We start from the raw sequence: 25,992 nt of genomic DNA on the forward strand, positions 1-25,992 counted from the left end.
AATACCACTCCCCCACCCCCTATCCCACCCCCACCCCCCACCCAATAAACAAAAAACAAAACAAAACCAAAATAAAATTAAAGCAACAACCCCAAAACAACACAAAAAGACAAAAATGGAAAGCAAACAAAACAGCAAAAGAACAAAAAACAAAACATTTAATGCTTATCCATTAGGGCGGTTCCAAAACATAATCGTGTAACAAACTGTATGTTTAAGTATATCAATATTCTACAAACATCACAGATATTAGCTAAATGCTTGCGCTTGAAAGCCAAGCACGAATTCGACATATAGATCAACCATGATTATAAAACTGCGGGTTCATTTATACTCTTGTCTGATTCTCCTCCTCTTTTTTTCTATCTTTCTATCTCTCTCTCACACACACACGCACGCACACAAACACGTACACTCTGGTTCTGCCATTGTCAACCGCAAGTACATAACACTCTATATTGCAATAAACGTAACACCTATATACAAGAAATGTACATGTACAAATGAAGATTATATCACATTTTGTTTATCTAAAACTATCAAGAATGAATACATGAACCATCCTTAAACTACAAAGTTGAAACAAGAAGACTTTATAAAAATAGGAACAGGTGATTTTCTAAAGATCTCTATCTAGACGTGAATATGGTTGTAAAATAAGAAATAGACATGAAATGGAAATGAAATGGTAACATATATAGGAAAAACACAAATAAATATGTATACACAGCTTAGGTGGTCAGTTTCAAGAGTAAGCTCGATTGGGGCTTGGATGCATATGCATTGGGCCACGTCGTCATATGGTTAACACATGTGGTCATTTTGTGGTCAAGGTGAACATAGTATGGGTGGTGTTATAACGAAGGCGATGAAAATGACGTCACGGTCACCTGTGGCAGCGAAGAAAGGACACGGTGCAGGGTATTACGTTAAGGTATTTGAATATCGGGTTCATATGATTAATGTTTTCACAAACGTGACAAATGTTGGTATGGACAAATTTCACAGAGCTGCAAGTGACACTACAATATCACAATAACTGGTCCATTGCCTACTGATGTTACAACTGGTTAGCTGACTAAGGATATCAAGCAATGAATAATGGTCATCAGAAAAACAACAACAAAAAACCCATTACGACAGAAGCGGTAGTGATGGAATTGGTTGGCATTAAACGTAATAGTTTTTGATTGTTTGTGTTAACATAATATCGCTGCTGGACATTTGCTAAAATGACCCTCGAGGATTATGATAATAGCCCTGTCAGAATTAGGAAAAAACCGAAATGATAAATGTCTACGCACGAGATAGTTCGGACACAATGACAGTGCCTGTGAGTGAGTGAGTGAGTGAGTGAGAGAACTTAGTTTACCACCGCTGAGCAGTGCAAGCGGACTTGATTTACCAGTATTTGTCTTATACCGTGGCGTGTCAGCTTGAGTGAGTGTAGTTTTACGCCGCTTTCAGCAATATTCCAGTAGTATCACGACGCTGGATACCAGAAATAGGCTTCAGACCCCTGTGGGGAAGCGAACCTGGTTCTTAAGCGTGACTAGCGGACGCTTTAACCATTAGGCTCCCAAACCGCCCTGTGTCGGGTTGATATAAGTTGGAAGGTTTCAGACGAGTACAACGTGAGTGGAGGTTTAGGGTACACTGCTGACAAACATAGAATCGGCATTCGAACCAAGTATCATAAATTTCCCAAGGGAGCTAACTACGTACAGGTACCTATACCGAGGGTGGACGCATACAGACATTTCTTCTGGTCTAAGTCGTCCTATACTTCCTCCACTACCAATACATAGGATAAAACAGAAATTCTATTTAAATGAAATCCGTCCATTCAATCTTATTTTGAAATGATATTTTCAGGATTTCAGGAACCTTTAGATTCGCTGACACAGTTTTAAAAAAAAGAGACCTCACAACAACACTTTGGGTCAGTGGGTAGTCTAATGGTTAAAGTGTAAACCTGGCACCTGTACACCCGGATTCGACCCCACACGGTGACAGTAAGTGCGGCATGAACTCGGCCTCCCCCTAGAGTACTGGTAACATAGGAACAGCCACTCACTCATTCACTGATGACAATGCACAATAGCCTACAGGTTGCCAATATAGGAACAGTTTCTGCGAGGTGTTTAATATTTATTGAAAAAAGCCTTAAACAGCAATGAAATATTTCACTTCATCAAAGTAACACGACTGTTTAATGAAGGTGACAAGGGAACACAGAAATTTACTTCATCTGAAAACACATTAAATCGCTTCAATGCAATCTGAAACGATAAAAGTTGAAATTCGTAGAACATATGAGTGTAGTGAATTTGAAAAAAACACTTTCCTTTGATCTTTCCTCCTTGGATTAGCTACCCCGTCAACAAATGATTATGAATGATTTGGCTCATCCTGTCTGGCGTTTAATGTTGATTCTGTCATGTACTGCATGAATTTCGTGTTTTGAAGCTGAGAGTTACTATCTAGATCCTGTATCCTGCTCCTACAGTAGCGTCCAGCGCAATGTTTGAAATGAACCAGCACTCAAACGTCCAGGAAACCAAACTATCAAATCAAATGAAATTCAACAATAACTAACAGCATTTATCACAGAACTAAGTTTGTAATATAAAACAAGCATCAGTTATTGTAAAGCTGATTCTGTTGTTAACATCTCAGTTCTGCCCCGAGCTGTTATTCTATAATAAATAATCTTAACTTAACAAGTAAACGTTCAAAGACTCACAGTTTGTCTAAATGTCCCAGAGATTCTCATTCACCCTGGCACACGAACTACATCAGTCGAACATTGTTCTTAACACAAATATCCGATTTAATCTTGACCAACCCACACAAGTATTCTATTTGGAACATATTTACAACTCTCAAATGAGTATTTTAAGATGGAGCTCACAGAGAGTTCCGGAGATATAGTTACATCCATTGAACAACAGGAGGTCATCCATAGACTGTAGTCATCCAGTAACCGTTTCTGAGAAAATATATCCTGGCACTGTTCTAGGCTTGTGTTTTCTCGTAACATTCAAATTTGGTCATAAATATTTGATACAGTTCAAAATATTCTCCAAACTGCAATCAGAAACACTGTCAACAGTTCTAGACTCTGGTAACAAGGTTATTACACGAAGACATGTATATAAATCACAGAATAGAATATATCGAAGAGATACATGTATCTCATAACTTCTGATCCAACTCCAGTGCTGAAATATTCGAGAGGGCATCTCCGTCTCGAGCCAGAACCTTCTCCACTTTCGTAAGTCGTTGTTTAAGTCTTTGCTGAGTGCTGTTGAAGTCTGCTAGCAAGCGGGCAAACCGCGTCTGGAGAGTATCCAGCCCAGAGTCTATTCTCTCCATCTTCTGTTCTGCAGTTTCCTGTTTCTCTTCTTCCTTTCTCATGGCATCCTCATCCAGAAGGTTGTCCTTCTTTAGGATCTGTCGTCCACATTCTATTAACTTCCTCTTAGCTTCCGGGTACTCACCTAGAGCATCCCACAAGTCGTCCTTAGAGAGACAGAAGAGGTCACTGTAGCCTAGACTACGTACATTGGCTGTCCTTCTGTTGCCTGTTTTGTTGCCAGCAATGTTCAATATACTGACTTCACCGAAGACACTTCCTTCGCTTAACGTTGCAAACACCGTGTGGCCATCGTCTCCCACAACGCTTAGCTTACCCCTTTTGACAATGTACATTTCCCGGCCAATGTCACCCTTCCGACAGATGTAATCCCCGGGGCTAAACACCTGAAGTTTGAGCTTCAACACAAGCTCCACAAGAAGTCCGGGTTCACAGTCCTGAAAAATGCTGACACGCTTTAGTGTTTCCAAATGCACATGAATTGCCATCTCGGCTTTCAGTTTGTCTGGCAATGCTGCTAGTACCTCCTCCTCATTCAGTGATTGCTTGTTTGTCCATAGATAATCAAACCACTTAATGACTCTCTCCTCGAGTTCCTTGCTGACTTTTCGGAACTCCATGTACTGTTTGACTCCGTCCATTTTTTGCTGGAACTCTGAACGAGCGGCGTTCATGTTTGTGATCATACTACCAACATTTCCCACAATGGTGGCGAAGATTAACACACCGATCAAGAAATCCACCACCACAAACAGATACTCTCCATCTCTCTCTGGTTGAGGAGTTTCTCCTATTGTTGTCAAGGTCAAGGTTGACCAGTAAAAACTGTATATATACTTCCGACTGAGCGGCTTGTACTTTGGGTCACTTACGTTTCCGTACACCCAGCCGTCTGAACCGTAACCAATAAGCCCACTTATTGCAAAATATATACATGCATTCCAATGGATAATTATCAATATATACAACACAAGATGGAATATTCGGAACATATTGGTAAAGCTCGTTCTTGTCTCAGTTCGGTCGAAGAATTCCAGAAGCCGTTTCACTCTGAGGAGGCGATTAAATCGGATCTCCGGTGTATTCAGTCCTGTGAGGAAATAAAACAGGTCTGTGGGTAGGACACTCACAACGTCTAGGATAAATGTCCGCGTTTTCATGTAGTTTTTCCTGAGTTTGACAGGGTCGGTTACCATTAGGCCTTGTTCCAAGTAACCTGAAATGACACAATACAATTACAAATATATTCCAAGTAAAAGATCGGGGCACTGGTGTGTTTACCCGGAGTCCACTAGTTACCTCGGATGTTAGATTCGGCCTTAGTTTGAACCTTGGTTTTTCTGCACCATGCTTCCCCTTACTAAGGTTACCAGAGTGCTAATCGTCTATAAGGGATATCATTACTCACCCGCTGAAGATACTGCAGTGTAATATTTTTACGGCATTATATTTTTACGGCAATATTGCACTAGTGTAATACCGCTTGACGTATGACGTCAAAATGGTTCAAAGTTGTGACGTCACAATGCTAATGCCGATGTCGCAGTTTTACTAGACCTTGCTTGACTCGCGGAGAGCTGAGAGTCCTCACACTGTAGGGAATTTCGCGGCTTTCGCTCGTTTGATACCAAATCATTAACTCGTTTATTAAAAACGGTATTACACGGAAGGTCGCTTTGTATCCTCTATATATTTACCATTTCACTTCGTCAACATAGCTCACCTGTTCTGAATTGCACCCACATGTCCAGGAGATAAAAGAAGTCACTGAGATAGTCCAACGTGAGCCACAGAGACTGGAACCGCTCCTGGAGCTCCCAGAACACCGCCCGGGCGATGATGAAGACGAGGTTGTATGTGACTGCCACGGAGATGAAGAACAGCCAGCGGTAGTAGAACCCCTCGGACGGGTCCACGTAGAAGTGTTTCCAGTACCTGCACCAGCAAAAAAACAGTGAATGAGTGAGTGGGTGACTTCGTGACTGGGTGAGTGGGTGCCTGGGTGAGTGAGTGTGTGAGTGTGTGAGTGAGTGCGTGGATGGGTGAGTGAGTGAGTGAGTGGGTGAGTGAGTGTGTGAGTGAGTGCGTGGATAAGTGAGTGAGTGAGTAGGTGAGTGAGTGTGTGAGTGAGTGGATGGGTAAGTGAGTGAGTGGATGAGTGAGTGAGCGGGTGACTATGTGAGTGAGTGTGTGAGTGAGTGGATGGGTAAGTGAGTGAGTGAGTGGGTGAGGGGATGAGTGAGTGAGTGGATGGGTGAGTGAGTGGGTGAGTGAGTCAGTGGATGGGTAAGTGAGTGAGTGACAGGGTGAGGGGATAAGTGAGAGGTGGAATGGGTGAGTGGGTGGGTGAGTGGGTGAGTGGGTGGGTGAGTGAGTCAGTGGATGGGTTAGTGACTGAATGGGTGAGGGGATGGGTGAGTGAGTGACTGACTGGGTGAGTGAGTGTGTAAGTGAGTCAGTGGATGGGTAAGTGAGTGTGTGACTGGGTGAGGGGATGAGTGACTGAATGGGTGTGTGAGTGGATGGGTGAGTGGGTGACTGGATGAGTGAGTCATTCTTACTGGACCACCTTCATATTACTGAAGTTCATTCATAGCATTTTCACCACATATTTGCCTTTAATTCCCCCAGGAATATATTTCGGCAGATATTCGAGATCGTTCATTCTCTGTTGTTGACATTTTGAATTCCGTTTGTGCAACTTCATACAGACGCTTGTCATTTCCTAAGATTGCACAATAATACAGTCATCTGTTGTGGACAAAATTGTGTTGAATAAAGGAAATATACATGGCGACCTTCCTCTGATTCACCCTGGTGTGTGCACAAGGAAGAAACTCTACCGCTCCATCCAACACCACTGTAATTTGTTTCTTTGTAGGGGGGTTATAAATATTCATATTCATACAATAGGGTTGTCACCAAAACTAATTCCACCGCCATGTATAGAATATAAAATGTTATTTGATACATCTCCAATGTGTAGATAACGCTTCCCTCTGAATAACCGATTAATGACTTTCTAATTTTACAATATGGCGGGACGGACTTCTGTGCATGTTTGACAACTGTCATGTGTGTTGATAATTTTGATCACACAAATGTCTGTGGTTATATATCGATAACGGTCGTGGTGTGGTAATTATCTGCATACATGGCTAAAGGCATATAGTTACACTTCTCATTCAATTTGGAATATGAATGAACGCCTCATTCGACAATGTTCCAGCTATATAGCGACATTCTGTAAATAATCGATTCTGGACTAGACAATTCAGTGATCAACATAGCATCTATAGAACTGGGATACGATGACATGTGTCATGCATGTCTGCGAGCCTGACCACCAGATCCCATTTCTTGCCTATTACTACAGGCATAGATTACTGATAGCCAAATAATATACACTCATGTTTGACGTGTGCTATTTGATGCATTGAGACAGGCACATAGTGGTGCTTTGGACCTTACAAGCACAACAGGAGAGGGTCCGGGATTTGGGAGAAGGATAGGGGATACACATAATACCTGAAATGGCACACATTTCGGACAGTATTCTGGCTTGCATCATATAGCTTAAGGCGCATGAATACACTACAGCTTCCTATTGATGCAATAAAAATCTTATTATCCCTTAAGACTTTCCTTAAATTGATAATTGAAACTTGGAGGCGAACAGCTTCCAAACGGAAAACATTTGCCATACATGGAATGTAAACAATTGCTCAGTAGATCGAAAACAGTTGTCTGCGTTTGCCGAACTGGTTTGAAGGTGAGCGTCATTCAACAGCGCTCTGCAAGGGACATAACAATATGGGGTTAATTTGAAAAAAATGTTCAACGTTTCATTAATTCATTTGAACGTTTTAATTTCATATTGTAGCCTAATTCATACCTACTTTGAAAATAAATTATAAGGTAGCTTCCCAATTAATAGTCTTATGAGAAAAACATTATTTATTTTAAGAGAAGTGTGGTGTTACATAGTGCCTTTACATTAGCACTGTTTCGGTGTTGTTTTTTTTTGTTTTAGATAACGTTGTGGTAATAATAATATCTTTAAAAATTATAACTTGAGTTATTACTTGAAGAGTTACGGGAGCCCTACGAGAGAGTAATGGGGTGTTACGGGAGTGTTACATGGGTGTAACGACAGTGTTATATGGGTGTTAAGAAAGTGTCACAGCGATGTTACGGGAGAGTTACATGGGTGTAACGACAGTGTTATATGGGTGTTAAGAAAGTGTCACAGCGATGTTACGGGAGTGTTACATGGGTGTAACGACAGTGTTATATGGGTGTTAAGAAAGCGATCACAGCGATGTTACGGGAGAGTTACATGACGTTATGGGATTGTTACGTGGGCGAAGATTCTGTTACACGGATGTTACAGGAATGTTAAATGGGTGTTACGGGAGTGTTACAGGGATGTTACGGGCGTGTTACATAGGTTTTAGGCAGCGTTATGGGGGTGACGTAGGCTGTTCGGGGACGATACTGGTGTTACGGGAGTATTTTGGGGATCATACGGGCGTTACGTGAGCGTCATGGGGATGTTACACGAATGTTACGGACAGTTACATGGGTATTACGGGAGTGTTACGGGACTGTTGAGAGGGTGTGTGGGGAGAGTTGTGGGGGTGTTAGAGGTCTGCTCCTAGCCTGTAAATAATCTAACCATGCAGAAAGCCAGAATTAAAAACCCATTGATCTTCCAACTGTTGATCCAGAAGCCCGGAATAATATTATGTTTGCTTCCTATGTAGTTATTCACATGGCCCGTGCCACATTCATCCAGCGAGTGTTTAACCTTCACTGACAATATTGTGGCAACAAGCCGCTGTTGAAAGCATGATGCACTGATAGATCGACGTTAGGACAATGTTATGCCAATAAATATTTGCACTGCAGGATCCTTTCCTCTTATTGACTCAAGCGACGAAGGAAACATCCCTCCTTAAAACAGACATATAGATGCATAGGGCCCCACATAACCTGAACAAAATTATTACAAATTATTTCAAGTGGAAAGGCACATCTGAGCAATGGCCGGCCATTGAACTTGTGGCTCTATTTAAGAGTAGGTCTGTCACTGAAAGGCCGTGTAGATTTAGAGGAATAACAAACAGAAAGTAATTTTCTCACTTGAGCAAGCGCACGTCAATAGTGAGGTTAGACCTTTCGCGCCGCCATGACACTATAGTTAGACGAAGGAAGACCAAGCGGAAGAGGTTCGTGACCATAGACCTAAGCGAAACACTATCCTTGCTATCCCATGCTTAGACAAACAGAGTCTGTGCTATGGTTAAACTGCGTCGATACTAGATGAAGGAAATGATAAGTAAACAATGCCAACCATAGGATTCAGCCCCCTAGAACGGCTGTGGCCATAGAGAACCATTTGGATGTGACGAGAGAAGGATTTTTCAACTGGGTTACGACTTGAGTAGCACCCTATTTTACTTGGCGTCCTGTTGGCTGGGCTTACATCAAGCTTAGTCCCGTCTGGGGAATAATTGGTCACTTATCATCTAACCAGAATAAGATTAGCGCAAGTGTTCGGGGTTTAGATCGGCTCCCTTCTAACTTCCGATGTGAGGCAATCAATGGACACGCAGGCTCGGCCAAACCAAGGCTTGATTAAAGCTTGAAGATGTAGCGGCGATGGTGTTCTTCATGTCCTGTAGAGCCCTTTGCTTTCTGTGCCGTAATTTACTTAAGTAGACTTGCATTCAATCTGTAGGTGAACCCCAGTCGAGTGGTTTTTGCTGGTTGAACTAAGCTGTTCTTGAGTCTACATGTCAGCTTGCAGCACTCAGTGTTTCCAGTTCGGCCAAGTTCAAGGATTGTTTCTGTTACAAACTCTGAAACGATCTGAATTCACATGAATAATTTTGCGTATAATGTCAAAGTTTGAAATACCTCATTTATTCTGTTTTTAACCCTTAATTCTGCTTATCTACGCATGTGCACTTAAGTTGTCTTAGCTGAAATTATTTCTTTGGCGTTTAAGAGTAACTAAAGAATTGTTATGGCAGCAACCGACGTTATGTATATTCTATGACAGTAGCAAATTGAAGGGGATTTTTACATACACTTTTATTACCACTTCAACAATAACGTATCCAGATACAAAAGTGAGTGAGTGAGTGGGTGAGTGTGAAAGAGTATGGGTTTACGTCGCTTTTAGCAACGTCGATCAGCAATATAACGGCGACACTAGAAATGGGCTTCACATAGTGTCCATGTGGGGAATCGAACCCGGGTCTTTGGCGTGACGAGTGAACGCTTTATCCACTAGGCTAACCCCATCGCCCCTCTATATGCAATAAACAAGGAACTGGTATCCATAAAATTGTATCCTTTCTTACAAATTCGAAAGGTCGTTTTGGGTAACCGAAACTGTGGTGTCACGCCGGGATACCAAACTCCATCTTCCTGGTAACTTGAAGAAAATGGCACTGTGCAAATACTTCAAGAGTTTGTGTTAAATCGGGTTTCAGGCGCTCTGATAATCTAGTTAGCAGTTCGCACAAGAAAATAATCAGGAAAATTTCAAAAACTATGTTAATCAGTGACTGGATGAACGTTGAAATCCTCACGTTTATAGAGTTTTTGGAAGCTATCGAATGCCATTCCGTATTCCTTTCTTGATAACCCATGCCATCTTTTAGACTTTCTGGCGCAATTGCAAACAAAAACGAATCATGACGTGCAGCCCCCGCAGAAGTTGGACAGTGAGATGGGCTCGAGGTTAGCGAAGTGAAGAACGCTACCGATAAAGGGGGCATAAAACTGGTGACCTTCCATGTTGGGTAGGCGGCATGCTTTAACCTTCAACTAGTCACTGTGGTCGTTCACCGGAAAAACGGTACAATTTGGCTTCCATGACTACATCACATAACTGAACTGATGGAATGAGTAGTCTTATGAACTGAAGCCTGAACAACAGTCTGCAAATGGACGAAGAAGAAAAGGGGTAATTTTGGCTAATTTTAATTCGGTGCATGATGATATGAAGTGGGCGCTACTATGCGTAAAACGCATGTCAGAGAACGGTTACAATCACGTCTTCGGTTTTGTTACAGTCAAGCTTTGGACACTGGTTACAGTGAAGCTTTGGTATTGTTACAGTCACGCTTTGGATATTGGGTACAGAAACACCTTGGGATTTGGTTACAGTCACGCTTTGGTACTGGTTACAGTCACGCCTTGGGTACTGGTTACAGTCACGCTTCGGATACTGGTTACAGTCACGCCTTGGGTACTGGTTACAGTCACGCCTTGGGTGCTGGTTACAGTCACGCTTTGGGTACTGGTTACAGTCACGCTTCGGATACTGATTACAGTCACGCTTCGGATAATGGTTACAGTCACGCCTTGGGTGCTGGTTACAGTCACGCTTTGGGTACTGGTTACAGTCAAGCTTCGGATACTGGTTACTTTCACGCCTTGGGTACTGGATACAGTCTTACTACTCACTACTATCACTAAGACTGCTATCGCTACTATTGCTAACGGTGCTTCTACTTACTGCTGTTTGTTACAACTGTTACTACACTACTACCACCATCACTACTACTACTACTACTACTACTACTACTACTACTATTACTACCAACTACACAATTACTACTACTTACGTCTACCACTACATACTACTACTGATACAACTGATACCACTACTATGTACTACTACCACTACAACGACTACTACTATTGCTACAACTAACACATACCACATCCTCTACTTACTACTTCTTGCAACAACTACGACTACTTCTACTACTGCTACTACCGCTAGGACCCACAAAACTAGCATTTACTCGTAGTCTGTATAATGCCTTCATGGTATCTGCAGACGAAGTCTGAAATAGGCCGGAGAGGTCCAACAATGTCTCCCCTCCACTTCCTACATACACGAGCATGCACGTGGCTATCTAAGCGCAATTAACTTGAACGTTGAACCTCTCACACATCACATCTAGTCTCAAGTCATTCGCAAACCATTATGTGCCACGGAAAGATATATCACCTCGTAAAAAATGTCTGGGGCTCTTCGGAGCCGGGAGGTAAATTCACATTGTAGTACTATTGCGAGACCACATAGCGTTTGGTATCGCCATTATAGTCCAAAAGTAAAATTCCCAAAAATTGGTTTCTATTTATTGCTACAGTAAAATTTCATCCATATACACAAGTAACTGCAGAAAATATGATTTATACATATTTTCATCACAGAAAACGTCCATATGAGATATAGTAAACACATATAGACACAATCGTTTCTCATGAGCGTGCGTCGAGTCAGGGCGCTGATAAACACATTATATTGATCACGACGGGGAATTGTATAAATGATTTCTGTCCCTGACTGTCGCAAGAATTGCTGGTGTGAAAAAACGATTTATTCGCCCGTATAATATGAATGGCATATGAATACTTATGAATTAAACATGTTAACCGTCCTTGGTATACGCAGACAGAAACCATACATGGAACAATCGTCTTGAAGGAAGGTTTTGGTTTGGTTATATCATCTGACAATGCATCTTATTGGATAAGAGTTTGTTTCGGTGAGAAAATACACACATATTGACTTGTCTCATATTTGAGAACTTATATTTTTGAAATAATACGAATTTGATTTCCAGTCATGACATTTATTTATTTATTTATTTATTTATTTATTTATTTATTTATTTATTTAGTGTTTGATTTCACAACTGAAGTATTTTCTGTAATGTTTTCAGAATATATTCTTACCTAAAGTTTTGATGAATTTCTAATTTATTTTCTTAAATAAAATAAAAGGTTTGATTACATGGGTGTCCTTATTTGTTTCCAAATTGACTGATCCAACAGTATTTCAACTATATGACGCTCATTTCTCGCACCACGTCTGTGCGACGTACAGTTTAAACTCACTCACTCACTCGACGGTGTTTCGTTAAGAAGGGCTTGTGTTTTGATTTGATTCACAACATACATTTGCCACTATTCCACGCGTGAATTCAGGTGCAACTCGAAGCTTCGTACCATGACGTTATATTAAAAGGGGATTCTCGTTATCATGTATTACAGGGGCTGTGGAGAAGTCCAGTGGTTGAGGCGTTCCCTCGCCACTCTGATCATTAAGTCCCGGGTTTGAATCCCCACATGGGTACAATGAGTGAGGCCCATTTCTGGTTTTCCCCCGGCGTGATGCAGGAGAAATACTAACGCAGGGTAAATCCCAACTCATTCACTCACTCGTGAGTTGCACTTGGCTTGAGGTTATATGACAAGAAATGGTAGGAATGAGATGATGTATGCTGGCAAGCATGATAAAACCGGCAACAATTTGTCAGGGCTAGTACACGCAGACACACACGCACGCACGCACCTGCTATATGAGTGCAACAATCTTGAAGTGAACCCCCATTTAGTGTCCCGTGTCCCGTGTCCCGTAGAGTGATGTTAAAGTTTCATTCTTTTCACCATGACACGCAGTTTGCGTTGTTGCCTACAGCAAATATAACATCGTGTATTGTAAACACAATAAAAATGTAATCAGCCACACAATTTGGCCGACATTTTGACATTTTAGAGTTTTATAAACTAGACAATTAACCTTTATTTTGCTGGCATTTTGAAAGCTTTCCTTCCCACAAATACCTAGTATCAAAGAATAACTTAATCATTAGAATCATTCTGTCAAGGCCATCCTGTGCTGCTCAAACAAACGCATGCAGTATTTCATGAACCGAGATATCTGATAAAGCCAGCGTTCATCTGTCGCCCAAAAGCCTCTTCCGTGACAGGCACTTGCACTTGAACCCCAGCTTACGTCATTGAAATAACCTCCAACCAAAATATTTGAACTTCACTCGACTTCTGTGGCCAAGGGTCCATGAGCCACTGGGGGAACTGAAGACAGTATGGAACGACTGTCTGTAATCGCGGCCCGGGCACATAGAGACATCTTGAAGGAATTTGGTGGCAATTCTTTTGAAGATTGATCCCGAATTTGTGGTAATGAAGCTTCTAAAGCAACAGGGCTCGAGAGTAATTCAATGTTGGCAGCGCAGACATCTCGTTTCTCGCGAGATCAGGTTCCCGTCATCGATCGCCCCAGCATTTGAGCATCTATCACAATTTAAGGTGTGTACAGGCATGAGGATAAGGGAAGATAAACCATGGCAATTAACTCTAATTTTATTTCACTGGACGCTAATACAGTTTCGTCTTCTTGTCCACGAGTTTTCAGTTTTGTTGCAGCAACTGGGCAAAGAAACACTTAATGCCGGGGTAATTATCTCATTGCTGGGAGCAGAGCCGCAATGGTTGATTGTATTTGAGCTAGGCAGGATTACATTATCACATACGGTGGTAGCACACGTAATATCTGCAACGAAACGCTGGAATTTTCGTAAGGTTCCTATAAACCGTCTTCATGCACCCTCATTCTTACAGGCGCCAATTATCGTCCCCTTCATCTTCGCAAGTCCATATTGCGTGTCCTTCATGAAATTGAGGGACTGTGTAAGCAATATATCAGATCTCAACAATTTCTTCGATCCGTGATAGTGCAGGCTGCTTTAAGAATTTATTTAAACCGTGAGAGACGATCAGTTGCGAAATACCATGGAGGTCACTGGAAGAAATTTACTCCGGTGTTTGGAAGCACTAGGCGATCCGATTTCAGCCAATCAAATGATGGCCCCTTGCTAGACGCCGCCATTTTGATCAAGAGATCTTGTGAGAAGCAGAGTCATGGATAGCAAGTAGACCTTGTTCGCTTTCATAGGCGATGAGAGATTTATTTAAAAGCCTCTACAAACCTGTCATTAGGTACCATGAAAGGTCACACGCTGCTAGTCTTTATAGCAACAGTTTTTGATCGATTTCTTCGGTGTCGATGTCTCGAGTTAAGGGCCACCGTTTCCTTTTGTAGGTATAATGTGTCGACAAGGGATTTCAAATGTCAACGATATATGCATATGTAGACTTTAACCACATTATCTCCTCGTGTGATGTGTACTCGTAATTTGTATGTTGAGTCCCTGTTGGGGGAGGCGTTTCTAACAGCTCCACGTATAGGTATCAGATTCCAGGCCATTTGATTCGGCCTGTGAACAGAGGCCACGCCACAGATGTGAGTAGTTGTTAGCCAAGTTTGATTGTTAACTCTAAAGTTGGGTGTACAAGCAAATCGTGTGCTAAATACTGAATCGGTACTATAAATCACAATACCGATGACAAAGTTACAAGGAATGAGTGAGTGTTGTGGGTTTGAATCCGTTTCGAGCATAATTCGATCGTGTGTGAGAAGAACTCAAAGTGATGTAGGTTATCGGACATATAGTGACCATGTATAAAGTTGTGAACATGTGTCTAGTGACCATGTGTAATGTAGTGACCATGTGTCTGTGAACATGTGGAAAATAGTGAACATGTGTAAAGTGATCGCTGAAAATATCAGCGATTGGCAAAACGGTTTCAAAAAACAGGCAGAGTTCTTGCAACACATGGTAAATTTTGGATAACACTTTGTCAGTAAAGCATGAATTCCAGTACTTTTGATAGGCTGAGTCCTATCAGGGGTGACATTGTTTTCGTAGGGAAAGGTCTGCATCATCAACATCCCTGCATCATCAACATGCATCTATAGTGGACTGACTTTGTTTATGTCTCGAACTTACCGTATATCTGAGATCTTCCTCTGTCGAACCCCAGGGTGGTGGTGCATGTCTTTGCCTCCCATGGCGAACCGCTCCAGGAACGAGTCGGGCCTCCGGGCAGGCCGGCGCCCCCCTTGTGCCCATGCTTTGATGACCTGCCAGAAACAAGATGATAGTTCAGACAGATGTCACATTGCAATAACGTGATGCCTTGGGACCCGGAAGTGTGCGCTCGTGTTAATATTTCGCTGACAAGGGGTTTCCAGTTTGAAAACACTGATATATTCGATCAATCGACTTTTGACTATCTGAAACGGATTTTAAACAAGGCAACCATTATTCGATGGATCACTAAGAAACAGCGACAACACCAGGTTTTTGCGAAAAAAAAAATATTATTGCGTGGACCGTCCTGAACGTAATCCTTTCTTTGCACTATATATAATTGTATTGTGTAACATTGTCTCCAGATAATCCTGCAGTTCAAAACTCATTTAGTTCTTATGCATTTTATATATCGTCAACTAATTATTGGAAAAATGGAATTCTTGAAATCACGCAATGTTTTGCGATCATGTGTTGCTTGTTTGGGAACGTTTCAACGGTAACGAGGTCCTCAACCGGGTACCTAACATAAGGGATTGGTACATGATGCATCATCTAGGTAACCACACATATTCCAGACAAAAGACGATCACTTTATTCAAAATGAAATACTTTAAAAACTGTTCCTGAGTCATATATTTTGAAAAATGCTTACGTACATGAACTTATACAACATCACTATCACTTTAAACGAACCACAACCTGAACTGATTCCTCAAAAGTTGTGTATGCTGCAACCCATCTCACCGACTATCTCAGTATTCTAGGTATTTCTCATCAACTATTCATATTCACTGACCATTGGTGACCCAGTCACAGTAAATATAAAGAAAGTGAAATCTAGAGAAAAACGAATTTGGATTGTCTGCCGAAACGTAATCCACGTGGAGAGAATAAGTATAGATCATATAAATCATATGGATCACCGAAGCCCAGATAACACCAGGTGTTCATGTGAAGGTAAACACGTGGTGCGTCAATTACTCACAACATGGATAATCTGCGTAACAAGGAACTAATGTTTTCCTCACAGGGCGTATCGGGATCAATTCAAGGAACATCTGTGTATGTTTAACATAAGCACTGCGGGTAAGAGTTAGATAAAGCTGAACCCCCCATACAAGCGTTCGGTTAAACTCTGATTATATATAATTATACAGTGAACTATATGTTTCTAATGAACCTGCACGAAAACAGCTCTGGAATATCGCAAACCATTAACTATGGAATCTAGGTTAATGAACACAATAGGCTAATATATCACACAAATATTGATGGGTTAAGGAAGGTACAGGCATTGTTAACAACTGAACTATATTCTGTGTGGGATCAGAGTTAATGCTTGTAAACCATGAAAATCAAGGCACCATTCTGCTTTGGAAAACCTAAACATACTCTCGCTGACAAAACGGTCAGCTCGACAGCTTGCATATCTCAGCCATTACAAGTGACCTCGGGCCAGTTGGTCCGTGTTTTTATTTCTTAATCAACTGGACTGGGAGACAAACCTTGCCCCTGGTGTTTTCCTCTTTAAACAGTTGTGAGCATGTCAATAATCAGTTGAATTGACGACAACCAGAACCAGCTAACCTAATTAGAGGAAGGAGAAACGTAGAAATGGTTGAGTCTGGCGCCTATCATCGCCTACCGCGTGATCGGGGACACCAATCGGAGTGTGTTACGACTGGAGGTGAAAGCTTGGACAAGAAAATCACCAGGGGTGGGGATGTTGCTGTGATAATTACTTCCTACAATTAGGTACTGAAGCTTACCTTCGCTCGTATTTAATTGTTGATTTGGAGAGGTGGGTTAGCATAGTGGTTAAAGCGTTCGCTCATCAAGTAGAAGACTCGGGTTCCCCCATAAAGGTACAATGTGTGAAGCCGTTTCTGGAATAATGCTAAAAGCGGCGTAAAACCAAACTGATTGTTGATTTGATTGATTGTGGTTTGGTTTGTGTTTGACACCGCACTCGTACCGCACTGTATAATCCTCTAATCTGATACTGTTTGTGTGTACGCTTGAAATACACCTGGTTTCTCATCTCATGGACACGTTAGCTAGGAAATGCACCCCAACATGCAGGTTCCTGTCGTTGGAGTGGACTAGATCAAGGGTCGGTTAACCATAATGTGGAAATAACTGTTTGCAATATTGTCTTATGATTTTCTTTGCCATTGGGTTTAAATGAGCGTGTTATTGACCTACATAACGCAGTGGCTGGACTTCGTGACTCTTCTATCTAAAGACGCTAAAAGGTGGTACTTGTTCTCCCGCCTGGCGATCGACAATAAGGTGGTAAAAGAAGTCGTTAGAACAATAAAGTGGTAAAAGAAGTCGGTTAGAACAATAAAGTGGTAAAAGAAGTCGGTTGGGACAATAAAGTGGTAAAAGTAGTCAGTTAGAACAATAAAGTGGTAAAAGTAGTCGGTTGGGACAATAAAGTGGTAAAAGTAGTCAGTTAGGACTATATGGTGGTTATTTAAATGGCAACAGGGTGTCTGAGGGTGTTAGTACGTCAAAACGATTAATAGTTGCTAAAACGGCTTAGTGAAAATCAGTGATGACTCCAGGTGTTCGAGAAAGAGTAAGAAAAGTAAGACTTTTTTGTACTGCAGTAAGTAACCTCAGTTGCTCGTTAACAAGTATGAATAAATACATATTACGTACCACAGCTATTAATTCTCACATAAATACGCAGATTAACATATGTGGTCGTTCCTATTTCGATTTTGTAGAATCATTAACCTGTGGGTCACACAGTTCTGCATTGAAAGTCGACTTGTGTTTGCCTATGAACTTTGTGGTCAGGTAAACAAGGACAATATTGATCACAAGATAACCCAGTCTACAATATGAACTAATATATCGTAAAGTTTGCAAAAGAAAATTCGATTTGACAGAGACTTTGTTGAGACGCTTATAGACTGAAGAAAGACGTATAAATGTCACAAACATAAGACACTAAAGAGATATTCTTAAAATATACACTCACCAAAATAACCGTTTTGTGTTAGTGTCAGTTAACGTATAATCAAACTTATATATTATATCATATATAATTACCACTGTCCATTTGTTTACTTAGCAGCGCAATATGAGCACCTTGTGTTACATGTGGGCTAAAACTGTAGCAATTAAGCAGATTGGGACTCGATGGGACTCAACCCAAAATGTCCTGCATATTACTGAGAAACTGGAATCCCAAATATAACATGATACATCTGACCACTTTCTAAAAGGTATTGTATATTGCCAGCTTCGGCCATGGGTGATCTAGACTACCACATGTCAGACTTCATTTTTTTGTGGAAACCGTGGTTGATGGTGCGTTAGATAGCTGAAGCTTTGTGCTACGATTAGGTGCGTTATTTTCCATCTGAGTGTGGATTCAAATCCCGGATGGGACTCAACCCCAAAAGAACTAGAATCTGTACTTTGTTAAGAGACTGTAAGCCCCAGTATAACATATGTTCTATCTAACCACTTTTAGTAACATGGGCGCCGTGTGTTCTAGAAAATAAAATCAATATCAAAGTACAGAACGATTTGTTTAACTCATTGTTTCCATCCATTTTGTAAGCATGCATTGCAATACAGAAGGTTGAGATAATTTGCACGAGCTGATCACGCGATGTACGTCATGCGCGTGTGAAACACGTGTCTCATTTCCCATTTTATGATCGATATTCTGTACGCCAGTTTTGGGTCTGTAATGTCAAATTGTCACGTATTCCCCAGCGGGAGTTTTAATCGGTTCTGCAGAATTCCTGCAATGTCAGTTTGTACAATAGAGACATACGCCTCCGTGTGACCTGCTGACCTGAAGAAGAAGAAGAAGAAGAAGAAGAAGAAGAGGTATTTCACAAGAACTTTACGCCGCACTCAGTAATATTCAAGCTCGGCGCTCCGTAAATAATGATGTCTGGAATAGACTGCGCAGTTGGGAACAAAGCCTGACCAGAGTCAGCGAGCCTGACCACCCGATGCCATCGGTCGCCTCTTACGACAAGCATAGAGGCCTTTTGTAGCAAGCATGGGTTGCTGAAGACCTATTCTACCCCGATCAGCGGTAATGGAGAAAGAACTTGTAATGATTGGTGAATAATGTGTCTATGCACTGAATTATGACCTGCAATGAGTTACGAGATACTTTCACGTTCAGAATACCACATCATTAAGTGTGCCAATAGCACGTCATGTTGATGGGTTGAATGGACTTATGATTAGTAGTAAAATGTACACAATGAAATCATCTATAAACGTTGTTAAGTGATTTAAGAAATCCATTGCGAGGTGACAGCACTTGCTGTATCATGATAGGCCAGATAACGGATTCGTCCCAACATCTCTATCCCCCGTGCCTCACATCCCAGGTCTAGATTCTCCAAGTACCTGATACACTATCCTATCAGGCAGACACCCGTCAACTCCGATAATGCTTTCTCTCATATAACAGTTTAATCACTGCCGATGCCGCTAAACCGGAAACGTGTCCGTGACCATTAAGATTTAGCCTCGATTTGAGTGATTTCTTCAGTTTGCGAGCCGAATCTCCATTTGTAGCCGGGGCAAAGCGTTGGGACTCTCGACATGTCACATTCGCGATGTTCGATTACTGTTAATATGAAAGTTGAACGGCAGAATCCCACCAGCGAGGCGGTCTAAATGCTGTTAACCGGAAGTACTCCCGCAGCCATTTTGTTTCTATGGTTTTGAAATGACTCTCCTTTGGTTGTCAATATTCAGCCAACCTAGCGGCAACGCCTGCATATCATATTTATGGAAAAGCGAAAGATGATATCTGCGGTATTAATCACGAATTGGGTTTGATTCGCGTAAATACACAGAGATATTGTTGCCTTGTTCCGTCCATTTTGTTGCAAACATAAACATACTGGATTGATATTCAGTTGCCCGGATACTGATAAACAGTCGGAAGTTAAGACATGACACCGCTACTCGGATAAAAGATAACTGATATTAGTTATTACCCATTAAGAGTAATCCCGATAATGACCACAGTGCCCAGAGAGATTTCACAGGTGGATGTCCACGTATTTCTAAACAGGTAGGTTAAGTAGTGACGTGAGCTACTGACGAGACGGCAGGCTGCTATCTACATCATGCCATTGACACCCTTGTCCTTCCACTTGAGGATATTATGCACCTAACATACATCACTGGGTGAAATCGACATCCAGTTAAGGAAACTATAATACGAGATTTAGGTTAGCAACCGTGTGAATGGCTGGGGCCTTAAGACATCCTGTTGTGACCAGGTCTAATGTGATTTAATTATCGTTCTCTGATACTATGACTTCCTTAGAGCAAACAGTTCAGGGGCGTTATTGCGAATTAGACAACAGTCAACTGATTTATTGATTTAATAGTGATATTTCTAATTGGTGAATATGAGAATATTTTCAATATAACATTTTATCTGTGACGTCTAGTCGGCCTGTATGTGGTAAAGTTATTACAGTAGTAATTTCATTTATTACTTCTTGGTTATAGTGTATACAGTGAATATTCCTGCTGTATGACCGCGGTCTGTAAATAAACGAGTCTCGAGTCTGGATAAGACAGTCCTGTGACTGACTTCATGAACATCGCACTACACAAATGAGATACGATGACATTCATCAAAGAAGTCAGCAAGTATGACCACCATCCTGTTAGTCGCCTCTTCGGCAAGCATGGGTTACTGAAGACCAATTCTTTATGTATGTGGAGGATTTAGATTTGGTCTCTTTTATTATCAGGAATGACAATACTATCTGTGAACAAACATATACAGTTTATCCATGATGCTGAACCATGCAGTTGGTAGAACCGTTATTACTCTTATGACCGGATATGTATTATATGCTGAACAGAAGTCTTGAGATCATGTGTTCTGACAATGATGCAGACACATGCTGACAATGACGCAGACACGTGCTAACAATGATGTCGACACGTGCTGGAGACAAAACCTCGGTGTGATTCCCCAAGGACTTATAATTCAGAGCAGGCATAATTCACACGGCTTCCGCTTTATCGGTTGTTGATCTGGGAATTTTGGAGTTGCCATTTGTATTGGAATTCCCACAAGGATAGAGTTTATCGAGCTCACAGATATGCACGATTCTGCTCTCGAAAATACGTAAAACTCGCGGGTTTTCAATCAGTTAATGTGCAGACTGGTTTCATAAACCGTTCAGGGAAATGGTTCGTGTGAAATGCATATTGTTTACTGACTTACAACACGGAAATCATCTGGCTCGGAGTGTGATGTTATGTGTAAGTTTCTGGCACCCACAGTCACCCTTCGGGGCGTGTGTAATTTGTGCAGCGTCTGTGACACCTACGGATTTGAAGTGTCCTTTAGCTTTCTGTCGCCAAATGCAGGCAGAATAATATACCAGGTTTAGATTGTTTGAGTGAATGACTTTAGCTCTACGTCGCCTACAGCAATATTTCAGCTATATATATATTCATCACCACAAGGGCAGGACAGATTTTCAGGGATGATCCATTCATTTTCACTGCAGCTTTGTTCCTTTTGCACCAGAAGGAATTTGTTTCTGAGGATAGACAAGACTGGGTGTTTTTTGCACTGACGTAGTTTATATTTTGCTTTTTACGTTATTATTTTCGCATACATTTAGAATCTATGTTCATCCACGTGAACATAGAACAGAAACATTATCTTCCCGTCAGTGGAATCGGTGGTGATTGGTAATAATTTCTTGTAGTATTTACATGGTTAATATAGTCAAGGTAAACCGTGCCAATATTTACAAACTGTTCCCTTGATATGTACAAAGAGATTTGTTGAGGTATCTCCCTTGTCGTTACACTGTGATCGGGTGAAATCACTATATCAGTATGGCTTGGCACTGAAATGGAGCTGCATTAGCCATCTGTAGGTCCAACACAGGACTCTATCACCAAATGGCTTCACGCAGTTTTGTAATTTTCTACAAGCTACCCTTCCCAGATCACCACCAACTAGATCACTGGCCACACGTGTAAGTGTCTCCAAAGTCAACATGGCAAAATGAATTAGCAGTCACAGATCTGAAACAGCCAGTACTGAAAACATATTTTTAAAATACGGAGCCTTGTTTACTCGTGAAACCTCGACTGTTGACCCACAGCTACCAACACAAGCACTTTCCTGTATCCAAACACCATTCCATTTCCAGTAGGTCACTGATAGCCCACGCCTGTCACTCAATCAGATCCACCATGGTTTCTCTTAAATAAACACCAATTGACTGACAGCTCTGATAGCCGCGCCAACATATGGTCCCTGGCTCGTTTCTGTGAGGAAGTCAGCTTCCTTTAGTACAGATCTGTTAGTTCGGATATGACCGCATGGCGTGTATGTGCGTCAATGTAATGGTATCAATCAAGCACTCAATGTAATAATTTGTAATATACGACAGAACAATTATGTAATAGCCATTAATTATTGGGGTAGTGGTGGTAGTCTAATTGCTGAAGTGCACTCATCACGCTAGGGAACTGGGTTTGAGTTCCCGCGTTGGTACGATATGTGAAGTCTATTTCTGGTGTCCCTCGCAGTGATACTGGCCGCGGCGGCATATAACCCACCCACCCACTATAACGTCAGGAACTGCATCATGTTATATGTGCGTCAAGGTTGTTGTGCCACTCTCTGCATCACCCACACCAACGCACCATTTGGATTCTTATGACAGAAAGTCTGTACTATACAGTTTTAGTTATGTTAATGTCCATTTTCATAAGTGTCCATGTAACAAAAATCAACAATGGCTGCTCAAGACGAGTTCTAGCCTGCAGCTTCAAGAGTGAATGCAAAAACAAAGGTGTGCTAAAGTAAATCCACTCATATCACTTCGCTATGCACTACGAAGTTAGTGAACCTGACCACCCGATTACGTCAGGTTCCTCTTTCAACACTGGCTGCTGAGGACCAGGGCCTTCTTTCACAGAGCACGAAGGTGATCGTAAGTCGCTAAGGTAACTTTAGTGCAGTGTTAAAGAATGAGAATTAAGGTTAACCTTAGTACAGGTGTCTTCGTGAAAGGACCGCCTGTTCTAACTTGCATCTAAAATGAATCTGTTTTGAATCTATTTCTGGTGTCCTCTCTCGCGTTGTTGCTGTTGGTATATTATTCCATTATTGCCAAAAGCGGCCTGACACCATACCCGCTTCCTCATTCACTCACTCAATGAATCTTCTAGATACAGAATATAAAAACAAGGTGCGCTATAGTTAATCTTCCCATACTGTTCGACTTTCCTCTATTACATAAACACGTAATTTGTATTTGGTAGAGAAATACTCTAAATGATTATTTTAAAGACATAAAACCGTAATTTCACTCCAGTAAGTAGTATAAGTCAACATTAGCGAACTGTCATTTTCAGCCTATGACTGCAAAGATCAGCGTGGTGAGATAAGAGGGGTTTAACGTCGACTTTGTGACTGTTGGAAGATCGATACTTTAATACGTGGCTCAGTGGGATTAGGAGAGCACACACTTATCCTCCATGTGTGTACCCATATATCACACTGACCACCTTTGTTGGTTAGTTAATGATGGACATTTCTCTCTGTCAGTCTCATTATATTTCAAAGACCGTATTAAGGTCAAGTAAGTTATCTCCAGCTGTTGGTGTTGGAACATATAACAATGCATCTTACACTGACAGGCTTTGTTTTATTGTAGCAAAATAGGAAACGTTGAAGACGAATTGCATGTTGCAAGTAATTCGTTCAAATGTCTATACGACTGATGTACAACCTAAGCAAGTGTGAGCGGCACTTACAGGTTTACAAGCACGACCTGCTTACCTATTTGGTGTAGAGTGAGTGAGTGAGTGTGTAGTTTTACGCTGCACTCAGCAGTACTCCAGCTATACGGCGGCGGTTTGTAAGTAATCGAATCTGGACCAGACACATGTCATCGGTTCCCAATTGAGCAGGTCGATGCTCATGCTGTTGGCCACTGGATTCTCTGGTCTAGACTCGTTTATTTACATTCCGCCGACATACAGCTGGTATATTGCTGAGTGCCACGTAAACAAAATTTACTCGCGCACACCATGTGCTCCACTTGCTGTTTCTGTAGGGCGTATTATTGAGTGAGTGAGTGAGTTGGGTTTATTGCCGCTATATTCCAGCTATATCACAGCTTGTGAGCGTAACGTGGGAAGAAGGTCCAAAGTGATTCATATCTGTATACCCCAGTGAAAAAAATACCGCGCGCTGGAATGACACACCAACAAAACATAAGAAAAACCAACCGGAATTTCAACAGACAATCATAGATTCCTAACCTGACCAAGGTACGCAACTCAACAAATCACGGCGCCTTGGGCGACTGGGTCATCATGTATTAGAAGAAATAAAGTGCTAAGGCGTCCACACATAACAGCAGCACGCCTGTCCATCATGACCAGATGACAGTATGTGTCATGAAAAGAAATGTCAGTGCATGGTATAAGTGATCATTGGTCAGTTCCACTGGGGTCGAGTAACATATTAACCCAGTCAATCCAGTCTACTGCCCCAGTGACCCACTTCGATGGAAATACAACCGACAGATATCATTAATATTACTTGGAGTTCTGAACGCCTTAAAGTCACAGTTAGAATCTCGCACTGATTGCGCCTAGCCGTTGTGTTATTATGGCAAGGAAGGAACCGTCGGGGCCAAGTTCGATATGTTTCTTTTGATTGTAATCAGTTCTCTGGTTTTAGTCCGTGGATGTGTAGGTAGTGAATTTGTGTTTGAGATCAACATTTTCAAACGAATGTTAGTTCAACATTTACAGTTTAATTACGTCTGTTAATGAATACAAATAACGAACTGCATTCTTTCGAGAATTTATATTTTTGTCTCCGATGAGAGGCATATGTAATTCTAATTTTTGAGTTCTAATTTAAAAAAATAATAAATAAGCATCTCAGCTGTTTAATCAGGCAATAAGTTTTCGTTTGAACTTGTAATAATATTGTCAGCATGATTATCACTACCACCATCCTTATCGTAAATGCGTCATCATCATCGTCATCATCGACATCATCACTATCACCATCATCATCATCATCATCATCATCACCATCATCATAAAACACATTTTCATTCTCATAATACGGTGATTGTCATAACCAACATAATCAGCTGTATCATAAGCTTGCGAGTGCCTTGACTCAGTAAACATGTTCACTTGTTTGGCTTGTTTCCTATCTATTCCCTAGGTAGAAGGTATGGTGGACGTTTGCCATGATCAATATGAGAGTGAACCTTCCCTCCTCTCAGGAACGTCTCGTTTAAGGCGTCTGTCCCCTCAAGCTAGGAGAACTAGTGTCAAAGAGGACAAAAAACCCTCCTGATTTTGGGATTGATTTGCTGGAAGAATAATGGCAGTGGAAATGTCAAAGGAATGATTATCCTCAATTGAAGCTCTTAGAAGTTTCATTCCGAGACGAGTTCGCTGTGACACAGGCGATCATGCTTAGCAATGCCTGCTGCGTCTCCCCCTACCCCTGTACACCCTGGTGCCAATGTCATTGACTTCCACTTGCATTATAGAACAGCTGTCCTTGTATAACGAAGCCAGTTACGACGAAGAAATATTACTCCACGTGGGCTTTCATGTTGATGATAGAGAAGGCGTGAAATTTAATTTATCTAAAAATCAATACCAATTTTTTAAAAATATGATGGCTGTTTGTGTCAAAGTTCGGCGCGGTGATAGTTTCTCAGAGATTTAAGGCATACGAGTGATGGCAACATGCTTAATTTAGCGTGGAAGGGGGACATAACTTTCGGATCAGGGAAATCAAAGACATTTTGTATG

At 41.4% G+C, this 25,992-nt stretch overlaps 1 protein-coding gene across 1 annotated transcript in view; it reads right to left on the reverse strand.

The window, feature by feature from the left end:
* Positions 1–3,198: 3,198 nt before the first annotated feature.
* Positions 3,199–25,992, reverse strand: part of LOC137272619 (cyclic nucleotide-gated channel alpha-3-like) — a 28,421-nt gene continuing 5,627 nt past the window's right edge. The window contains exons 2-4 of the mRNA XM_067805013.1: positions 15,064–15,197; positions 5,103–5,314; positions 3,199–4,595 (exon numbers count right to left, since the gene is read on the reverse strand). Of these exons, the coding sequence (XP_067661114.1) occupies positions 3,199–4,595; positions 5,103–5,314; positions 15,064–15,197 (1,743 nt within the window). The remainder of the gene's footprint in view (positions 4,596–5,102; positions 5,315–15,063; positions 15,198–25,992) is intronic.

The sequence above is a fragment of the Haliotis asinina genome, chromosome 2 (genome assembly GCF_037392515.1).
Source record: "Haliotis asinina isolate JCU_RB_2024 chromosome 2, JCU_Hal_asi_v2, whole genome shotgun sequence".
Lineage (NCBI taxonomy): Eukaryota > Metazoa > Mollusca > Gastropoda > Lepetellida > Haliotidae > Haliotis > Haliotis asinina.